The 11006-nt window shown below is 32.5% G+C and overlaps 1 protein-coding gene across 2 annotated transcripts; it reads left to right on the top strand.

Annotated features, from left to right (window-relative positions):
* Positions 1 to 4111: 4111 nt before the first annotated feature.
* LOC133697539 (U-box domain-containing protein 11-like) lies at positions 4112 to 7428 on the top strand. 2 transcript variants are annotated; one of them, XM_062120168.1, is made up of 4 exons: positions 4112 to 4834; positions 5383 to 5499; positions 5579 to 5986; positions 6111 to 7428. In XM_062120168.1, the coding sequence occupies exons 1-4, from the start codon at positions 4508 to 4510 to the stop codon at positions 7179 to 7181; spliced, it is 1923 nt and encodes a 640-aa protein (XP_061976152.1). In that variant the 5' UTR covers positions 4112 to 4507; the 3' UTR covers positions 7182 to 7428. The 2 variants fall into 2 exon arrangements, with proteins under 2 accessions (XP_061976152.1, XP_061976153.1); XM_062120169.1 differs by having other exon boundaries at positions 4568 to 4834; positions 5388 to 5499.
* The last annotated feature ends 3578 nt before the right edge of the window (positions 7429 to 11006 follow it).

Here is an 11006-nt window from a genome sequence, read left to right on the forward strand (position 1 = left end):
GACCCTGGAGGTCTATTAAAGATTTAGTTAAGTAGGGTGACTTAGGGATCACCCTCTAGCTGGAGGAACCATGAGTACGCCGAGGTCGATATATAGGTGTTAGATCGGGCCTGGTTGATTAATTAAGTTGTTGAGCAATGAACCTGGTGTCGAACTGGGATGAACCAACCTGATTGTATGCCAATTTTCTAAACATTATTTTTTGGTTATCTCAAGAAATGAAAACAAAAAAAGAAATCCTAAATTAGAAGATAAAAACATAAATATATAGAGGCTCCAAAATTCTTTTTTGGTTGTTGCAGATATGGTGGATGTGGATCTTGTTTTTTTATAATTGCATGTTTGGAATTTTTTTATCAAGGCTTTTCTTACTTGTATGCCAAAAAATGTTAATTTTTTTTATGTATAAAAATGAAAAAAAGAATGACAGAGAATACAGAGAGAATGGTGCTTTTTTTTTTAAAATATATATAATTCATTCTATTTGTTTGTAGGAAAAACAATCTATAAAAATGATTTTTTATGATACTAAAAAACATCATGAAAATAAATTGAAAAACATTTTATTGTGTTTGATTTACAATAGATAAGAACAACTTTAATTTTCCTTTTGTAATGGAATTTGCATTTTTTAGGATTTGGGTCTTGAATCCCCATAGGGAAGGTGTTCTCACAATCTTTAAGGTTGAAAAAACTATTCCCCTCATCTTCCCAATTTTCTCCTTTGATTGGAAATTTACCATCTTGATTGTTTTTTAATAGCTTCTTCAAAAATCGAAAAATGTCTTCCGAAAAAAAAAAAAACAGGAATTTATCAATAAATACTAACACCGAGTCAAATTGGGTTGAATGGACTACTACTTAACATTGAAGAATTGAAGGTTCGAGTGAATAAATTATTTTTTAACGCCAGGGGCTTTAATTTAAGAATTTCGATAAACAAAGGCAGATCGATGGATTTGGCAAGGCCCCGTCACCACTAATTTATCAACTGCCTTGTACAAATGCCCAGATACCGTCCAAACCTGTTCAGTGGAAAATGGAGCATTCATTTTCCTTTTCTTTTCTTTTTTTCCTACAAGTAATTTGAAAAGGTCGTGTCATGAATTATTTGTTAAAATTTGAGTTACACCATTTTCCTTCGTTTAGAAAAACAAAAGTAAGGTATTATCGGATTAACTTATGTATTAAGCGAAATTAATTCTCGTTCTGAATAATTTTAAGAATATACATTATTTACACAAATCCGATGTATTCTAATAAATTCTTTTAATAACTAATGTCGAATTTTGAATTTAAAAATCAAAAGAGAAAAATTATAATATGTAATTAAAATTAGCATATTACATCCTGCAGCACTCCCAACCTTTTACTCGAGTGTGAAAGGGGACTGACGGGTTCCAAATGCATCAGATAGTATTTTTGCCAATGGACAAAGTTGATGTAATAAAAAGATATCTTAATTGGTTATTTTTTTAATGGGTTAAGTCTTAAATTTGTTATATAATGATCATGAGTTTAAATTATTTTAAAAATTTAAATGATTTTTAATTTTAAAACTCGTAAGATTATATAAACTGCCCGAACAAACATATATATAATAATAAAAAAATTGCTAAGAAGGGAACGATAACAAAGACAGAAAATGTTTGGTGTAGTGAATAGCAAGATAAGATGGTAGACATGTTGAACACGCGGATATCCATAAAAAGAAACCATTTTAAAACGGGGACACAGCCAATGGCCGTCAAGCTCAAGCATACCACCATGAACACAACCTGTTGTAAGCACGTCAAGATCTTTGAAAGAGCTAGAAAGGTCCAACAGCGTAATCCCTATTGACCCACAAAAAAAAATTCAATTAAATTAGCTGTATATCGATTGCAATGCTTCGTCTACATCACCGAAATCTCCATGTATGAACTCTCCTTTGCTAGTGGATCCCGCAACTGTACAAGGAAGGAGAGGTCCCTGTATGATTCATTCATTGTAGCACCACCCTAAAGAAGAAAGACACAACTACTTGATGTTTATGTGTCTTTTTTTTCTCCCCTTAATTTGTTCGATGTATATAGCCGGGGATCTTATCAAAGGAGATAGGACAGATCACCACGAGGATATGTACTGTAAATTCTCCAAGTATTATTAAAACTATCGAGTTGTTTTCGATGATTTTGATTGATAAAGATTTTAAACCTTAAAGCGAGATTAAACAATGGATTAGATGGTTTACCTCCTGTTAATTATGTAGTATAGCCTTAATTTAGGGGAAAAAATCAGCTCTCCGGAATTAAAATAAATAATAAAGCCATCATTTAGTAATTAAAAAAATTAAAAATTCTAAAATAGACACTAATTTTAAAGATTCAGATACTAAATTAAATATGTTCAGGAAATATCAACATTACCCTTACAAAAAGTTACATTTACCATATTTGTTTTTTCTAAATTTATTATGTGCATGCTATTAATTTTCTAAAATTATTTCTAAGTTTATTTATAATTTATTTTAATTAAAAAAAACATTGATTTCTAAAATTAAAAGTCTCGTGATAAATAAAACTTTTAACACTAATCCCTATAGATAAGTGATTTCATTTATTTAAAGAAAAATTATTGTTAATCCCATAAAATTAATGATTTCTTTGGTTTAATAAAAATATAATGATAATTCCAAAAATAAAGGATTTTATCGATTTAAAAAAAATATCAATGTTAATATATAAAAATAAATGATTTCATTCATTCCTGAAAATTTTAACATTAATCTCTAAAAACAGGCAATTTCTCGATTTAAAAAATTCTAATATTAATTTTTAAAAATAAATAATTTCATTATTTTTTTTAGAAACAGAAAGTCTTGATTATTTTTTAAAGAGAATTTTGATGAAAATTTTTGGAATATCGGTGTGTGCTAAGGGGGTTTAGAACTTTGATTTCTGCATGCGCTTCAACTCCTTTGTTCCTTACTGTTCAAGCTAGGATCCCATACAAAATCTGTTGAGAAAAAAAAATATATCCTAGAAATGTAACGTGAGGTGTAATTATGAAAATAATATTTCACTAATGCTAGGTACATTTGACATTTTTTACAAATAAATCATGATACAGAATATTTAAACAAGTTGACCTGATAATTAATCATCACATATTTAATCAATAATTTAATATATTCTGAGATCTATACTTGTTCATTTGGCATATAAGAAAACTTTATATGATATATTTATACATGATAACATTTTCCGTTTTTAGAACATTTTCCTACTAAATGAACATGCTTTTTTTTATATATATATAAAAAGCAGAGAAATGGGATATTGGACTGAATCTTACAACATGATCAGTTGCAAGACAGTTCTGTAGCAATTGGGATAGCCTGAGTGACCCCCCTCTCACATTTCTTTTCTTGAACTTTCATGGAAATTTCGGTACAGGATCGTGAAAATGAGGAGGAAAAGAGTTCACCTGCAGGGTGCTAGCTCGCACGTTAGATCATTCCGCGTCTTGTTGACAAATACTATTTCTCCGGTGGATTGAAAAATGATCATTCCGCGTCTTGAAAAAAGGCAAATCTTTTCCCTGCATTGGAGCCCGGGGAGGCTTTTTATCCCCAGCCTGTCAGCATGTTTCATTCAATAGCCTCTAAGTCTAGTCTTCAGACACAAATTGTCAACCACATCGCTGCATGGCATGCGGCATCCTCCATTCTCAAAATTACAAGTTATGAAGACCAAAGACATTTTCTATTGAGTTGATTATCATTTCATTAAAATATTTTGTACAGCCCGGCATTTTGACATTCTGCACTTCTCTTCTGGGTTATCTCCTTGAGATTTAATCAACTGAGTTGTTCCCAGGACTGTTTCTTGCACGATTAATCAACCCTCAATTGCTCTCCAAGCTTTTTTTAAAAAAAAATCTAAACTCACCAAGGTGAACATTTTATTCCCAGTATGAAGAACAATAATGTAGAGTAAAAATATATATAAAAAAGATGAGGCAGTAAGCAACAAATAAGGCACACCCCCCTCCCTCTCCTTTCCAGCCTGGCAACGACAATAATAATTCGAGTGATAAACACGACCACCTCATACATTCACACACAAAAACACAAAGAAAATGATAATCACAAAAGCTAAAACAAGACAGTGCTTCTCGTTGTGACTGTTTTTATTGTAATCCAATTCATAATATTCCACATCCAACGCCACCCCCAACCTTTCATCTTACACAACAGCAACGCAACTTGGTTCCGCGAATCTCTCTCTCTCTAAACTAAACGAAACTAAACAGTGTTGGTGTCCTTGTAATAAAATAAAATCCAATGCAACACACAATAACATTTCCTTTCCTGGTTTTCTCCTCAGCTTTGGACATTTCACCCTTATTTCTCCACCTCTCTAAAATCTTATCTAAAAGCCCCTCCTCCTCCTAAACAAACCACACCTAACTCATTAGCTACCCTACTAGCCGGCCTAATAGCTACCTCAGCCAACCTGCCAAAATGGCCGGCGGAGAGGAAAGCCTGGTCACGTCCGTCTTCCTTCTCGACCTCGTCCGCCAGGTTTGTGTTGTGGGGACACCCGGTGCCGGCGATAAGAATAATAACAACAATGTTTTCAGAAAGGATTGCATGGATCTGGTGCGCAGGGTTTCACTGTTGACACATTTTCTTGAAGAGATAAGTGGGCAATTAGGGAGTTTGAATGCGTTGGGTTCTTGTTCGTCTTCGTCCAAGGAAATTAATTGGTCGTCGGATCTGGTCGCTGCCCTCCAGTCTGCTAAGAATCTCCTATCGCTTGCTGGAATTTTTCAATCCACTAATGATTCTGTATGCTTTCTTTTCTTTTCTTTTATTCTTGCTGCATTTTTTCTTAATTATTTTGGGAACTTGAAAGAAATGAGATAGGTTGGCCTAGAATGTTTGTTGGACATTTTCATCTTATGCCTGAACATTTTCCATTATGGTTGATCTTTTGGTTTTTGTCTTTTGAACCCACTAGTGATTGAATCGAACAATGTTTTAAGTCAATTATTTGGGTAATTACCAGGGATAACAAATAATTACCACACAATTTTGTAGGGATGTATTTGAATATGATAGCAAAATCTTCCTATTATGTAATTATGTTACTACTAAATTTTTATGATCTTCCTCTAAATGAATACGAGGAAGGCGGAGAATTGGTGTTTGTTGCATGTGCTGATTCTATGTCATGATGAAAACCAGTGTTTCAGGTGTTGATGATTGACACTGCAAGATTTCGGGCTTGGAAAACTTTTTTTTGTTTGCCAAAATTATTTTGTGTTCATGCACATTCTCTTGAAAATGTGGTGAGGTACTTCTTCTGAAGTATTTTATATCTTGATCTAATTAAGGATAGTGCTGCCAAGAAAATTGCGACCCTCTTTCACAGCGTGACATGGAAACTGGAGAAGTCTTTGGCTAACATACCATACGATCAATTTGACATATCAGAGGAAGTGCAAGAACAGGTATGGGTCGATAAATGAGTGGTTTTCTCCTTTTTATGCTACTGTCCGAGTTTGGCTTTATCTATTGTTGCTCTTCCAGGTTGCATTGGTGAGGGCACAGTTGCGGAGAGCCACGGAAAGATATGGATCAAAGAACTCAAGGGAGATTTCTTTTGCCTTTGCCCAGCCGATAGAAAAAGATGGTGACCAATCACCAATGGGCAACAGGTTAACTAGAAGTCGGCATATTGAGAATAGTGGCGGTGTCAGTAATAAAGTTGCAGAAAACATTCAGACTGCAGTTTCAGGAAGTAATGGCTCAAAAGATCACTCTGCATATCAAGTGGCCAGTGAATTGAATGTTGTTGATGGTGGCGAGAAAGATTCTTTGGGCAACAAGAGTGGTGAAGACTTAAAGAAGCATGATACACTTCAAATCCCTGATGATTTTCTGTGCCCCATATCTCTTGAACTAATGAGGGATCCTGTTATTGTGGCTACAGGACAGGTGTAGTTGGCAATCTCAAATACCAAAATTTCCATCTTTCTTTAGCAAATATTGCATGTAAATATCAAAAACTAACCAACCCTTTTATCCTTGTCTTCTGATTTTTTCTCTTTTAATTCTGCAGACATATGAAAGGTCTTACATACAGAGATGGATAGATACCGGCAACTCAACATGTCCAAAAACTCAGCAGAAGCTAGAACATTTGACATTGACCCCAAATTATGTTCTTAGAAGTTTAATAACTCAGTGGTGTGCAGAGCACAAGGTTGAGCAACCAACAGGGTTAGCAAATGGGAGGATAAAAAAAAGTGATGGATCTTTCCGTGATGTTAGCGGGGACATTGCACCCATCCAGGCAATTGTCCGCAAGCTCTCAAGCCGATTGATTGAGGATCGTAGAGCTGCAGTCTCTGAAGTCCGATCGTTGTCCAAAAGAAGCACAGATAACAGAATACTGATAGCAGGAGCAGGAGCCATACCTGTTCTTGTCAACCTTTTAACATCTGAAGATACGTCAATACAAGAAAATGCTGTTACTTCCATCCTTAACCTTTCTATATATGAAAATAACAAGGCACTGATAATGCTTGCCGGTGCGGTTCCTTCAATTGTCCAAGTTCTCAGAGCTGGGAGTGTGGAAGCAAGAGAGAACGCTGCAGCAACCCTTTTCAGTTTGTCACTTGCAGATGAGAACAAAATAATAATTGGTGCATCAGGAGCAATACCAGCTTTGGTGGAATTGCTTGAAAATGGAAGCACTAGAGGAAAGAAAGATGCTGCAACAGCCTTGTTCAATCTTTGCATTTATCAAGGGAATAAGGGCAGGGCTGTAAGGGCAGGGATCATCACAGCCTTATTAAAGATGCTTACAGACTCCAGAAACTGTATGGTTGACGAGGCATTGACTATTCTGTCAGTTCTAGCTAGCAACCAAGAAGCAAAGGTTGCTATAGTAAAAGCCAGCACTATACCTGTTCTGATAGATTTGTTGAGGACGGGACTGCCCCGCAACAAAGAGAATGCAGCAGCCATTTTGCTCTCCTTGTGCAAGAGAGATCCTGAGAATCTTGCCTGCATGAGTAGACTTGGTGCTGTCATACCTTTGACGGAGCTTGCTAAAAATGGTACAGAGAGGGCGAAGCGAAAGGCTACTTCAATGTTGGAACATCTTCGGAGACTACAACAGAACTAACAGAGGTAGTTGTATGGAGAGGCATTTTTTATTTTTTTATTTTTTTTCTTAACCTTATTCCCCTATTATTTGGCAATGATTGCCGCACTAGTTCATCACAGTGTGAAAACTGAGGATACGAGCATGAGATACAAAGCCATTCTCATTGCTCTCTGTGTATTGTTTCCTTTTTTATGTGTGTAAAAAAATACAATTGATCGTGTTTTGTCATGGAAATTTTTACGTTGTTTTCCTGTTTGATCTTTTAGCATGGGTCTGAACTGAAGCTTATGTTCATGTGTGATGTTTTTCATATTGCCAATGTCAAAACAAACTGCCAATTTCGATTGTTTATTGCAAGCTTGGCAACTCTGTTCTGGTTGGTACTTTGTTTTTTTAAAAAAAAAAATTTGAATGATATATTTTGGTTTCTGTCGTTTCTGGCTTATATATAAATATATATAATTCAAAATATTAATTTAACATATATAATTTCAATTTAAACCTAAAAATAAATTAACTTTAAATTATTCAATTAAAAAAAAATAAGAGTTGAACCGATATAACTTAATATACTTAATATCTTAGAACGATTAATAAAAATATAATTTGACTTACAAAACTTTAAGATAATATATTTATAAAAAAAAATGTTGAGATATAATATATTAGATCAAAACAGGTAAATTTAGGTTAATTTTTTAAATTTATGATCTGAATTATGAAATTATGATAACTTTAAATAAAATAAATTATGAAATTCATCTTATAATAAATTTATTGATGAATGATGAAATTAAAAAAAGTTCAATCTAAAAAAAGATACAATAAAATTATTTAAGTTTACTCCAGTTAACTTGCAGAATTCATGACTCGGGTTATGAGATTAGGATAATTTTATAGAAAACAAACTGAAACAAATAATAAAGTTTAATTCATAATCAATTAAATATCTAAGATGTTAAATGATGAAATTATAAAAAAAAAATAATTTTTTTTTAAAAAACTTGAGTCAATTGAGTTAATCAATTAAACTTGTGATGTGGATCATAAGATTGAGATAACTATAGAAAAAAAATTACAATAAATTATGAAGTTTAATATCCAATAAATTAAGTGTTAAAGAATAAAATTAAAAAAATTTGGTCGGAACTTCAGGATTTCCATAACAAGTCAAGATTACAAGTGAGATTAAATTTATTGCAGTTTATTCTGTTTTTTCGAAGTAAAATGAAATATATTTATCATTTCAAATGAAATGAAAATGAACAAAATCAACCTTAATTTATTATTTATCCTGCTCGGATCACTAGTAATAGTAGTTCTCAGGTATTGCAGGCAAGGGGGTAAAGGCTAAATTTGGCAACGATTTTGAAGAAGCAATATCTAATGAGCCAAAATAATTTTTGGCCTATACAGCCTCTTTTGGATTACAAGTGATGCCTTGGACACAGCAGGAGGATTAATTGCTGCATTAATAAGGATAAATGTAAACGTTTTCTTTTATTTTCAGAGATTGATATGGGTTTATAGGCTGTGTTAAAAAAGGGAATGCCTATAACTGTACCAATGGACTGCCCTGATTGCATTATTTCTCGGGTTTAGATCACAAGAAACAGGGGAAAATGGAAAAGAACTAGTTTTACCATGCCTGTTATATGCATGCAAGATTCTGAAACTACTTTTCAAGGTCCTCGTCAGGTACCCCATTTGCACCACTGTGAGCTCCATCGTGGATGGAAAGTTCTTGTCAATTTATGAGTTCCTCGAGCAGAATAGGTCGTGAATTGTTTTGATTTGAGTTCCTTTACTGTTTTTCCGTTTGATTGAGTTAGTGTCAGTTATGGTATAAAACTAAAATACATGTCTTTCACTGTTCATGATCTCACTATTTATCCTCTCCCACGTTATATGTAATTTTTTTTATTTTTTCAATTTACTCCTCAAATATTTTTTTTTCCAGTGATGTAATTCTAATTAAAAACCAATTGAATTTAATGTTTTATGAAATGGTAAAATTAATAAAGAGAGACTTGAATGAAAAAAACATCAAACATGGATGACATGTTTTAAGTTTCAAAAAAGATGCTCTATAGTCTTTAAACTTAAAAAATAATATAAATTATACAATTTCAGCACCTTAATATTTTTCAAGTTCAAGTTTATTTTGTTTAGTTTTTAGTTTTTTTTGTTAGAAAAGGAGGGACTTGAATAAAAGAAATATTGTACTAAATAAAATTTAACAAATATAACCAGGTAAATATTTCATTTTACAAGATTACATATATTAATCTACATTTGTTTCTTGATTTTTCAAGTTTAATTTTTAAATATTGTTAATAATTTTTTATTTATTTATTAGCATATATAATTCTCAGTTAATTTGATTATGCATAAACTTTTTAATTTATTTTTTGACAATGGGTAAATAAATTAACCTAATAAATAACTGAAACTTCTCCATAAAAAATATAATTAAAAATAATATTAAATTTTAATAAAAAGGAGACTCATGATAATTACATTTTTAACTTCTTAAAAAAGAAAATAAAAGATTATTGAACAAAAACAAAAACAAAAACAAAAACACAAAAACAAAACCAAATCATCCAAAAAATTATTCAAGGCCAATTAAACAAAAACACCTTGTAATATTACAGGTAAAACTCTCGTCAATTTATATCGTCTTCAACTTTATTAAAAACTCGGCAGCATCCTGTATTACTCAATGACTGGTGGTGTGCATGATACTTAAAAGATTCCTTTAACTGAAGTCATAAGCACGTTCATTAGAAACCGCAACCTATCTCCTGCTAAAATATTGTTTTCTTTTTGTTAATTTGGTAAGCAGATTTTTAATAAAAAAAAGTAGTAATTATTGAACTGAAAGGTTGTAAATTGTAATCCAGTCCACTCAAGATACACCTTTTCACCTTTAATTGCCAAAGTACAAAAGCTTATGTCGGCTGAAAAAAGGATTTTGTTATGAATGCTAATTATTAATTATTTGGTGTTAATCCATAATTAATAACTCAATTGAGCTTAATTATTGAGAAAAACAGCTCTGCCGTCATCACGAGGCGACTATTGATCAGAGACGAGGGAATTATATGACCCAGGTGGGAGAAAAGCAAACGAGGGCGTAAGAAAACGAGCCAAAAAAGTTTATGTTGCAGGTGCTGCCAGAAACAGGTGATAGATGACCATGAAATTCCTGGTGAACTAGCAAGGTGAAGTATATGGTTCAATTTGTGTTGTTGACCGAAGAAAATAGGACCACGATAATGCAATGGTTGCTGTTTGAGATTAGTATGATGCTAACGTTTATGTCTCTGTTTTATCTATTTATTTCTTGTTTTCGAGCAAGGTGCGAATGCTTCCTGCTCAATGACTCTAGCTATGGTCTTCATTTTCCATGTCTCTTCAACTACCATTTTTGTCATTTTCGCAAGATTTTCAGCTTGTTTACACTTGGTGTCTCGAGTAATTCTAGCTACTTCCTTTTCTTTTCTTAATTTCTTTGCTAGTTGAGAACTAATATACTAGAATTTTTCCTTTTTTTATTTTTCTCAGAAAATACAAATATTTATTTTCCTGGTTAAAAACTAGCCAATGAAACGGTCTCTAGTCCATCTAATTATAGTGAAATGTGTTATATTACAATTCATATGCCTTTTAAATATACAGATATTTTACGGTATCACTTCACAACTTGAATTAAGATTTTTTTTTTATATAGGATTAAATTAAGTTAGGTAAACCAAAGAATCACGAATCCAAATCCTGTTATCCTTTTTTCTTTATAAAAAATTAAGATTTTCAGCAAAAATAAGTTGTATTTTTATG

This window comes from Populus nigra, chromosome 6 (assembly GCF_951802175.1).
Source record: "Populus nigra chromosome 6, ddPopNigr1.1, whole genome shotgun sequence".
NCBI lineage: Eukaryota > Viridiplantae > Streptophyta > Magnoliopsida > Malpighiales > Salicaceae > Populus > Populus nigra.

What these genes read in the sequence shown, in the direction of transcription:
- LOC133697539 (XM_062120168.1), top strand. Translation starts at nt 4,508, where the DNA reads ATGGCCGGCGGAGAGGAAAGCCTGGTCACGTCCGTCTTCCTTCTCGAC. An exon ending in CAGAGGAAGTGCAAGAACAG is followed by an intron (nt 5,500 to 5,578) that starts GTATGGGTCGAT and finishes TTGCTCTTCCAG; the next exon opens with GTTGCATTGGTGAGGGCACA. An exon ending in TTATTGTGGCTACAGGACAG is followed by an intron (nt 5,987 to 6,110) that starts GTGTAGTTGGCA and finishes TTAATTCTGCAG; the next exon opens with ACATATGAAAGGTCTTACAT.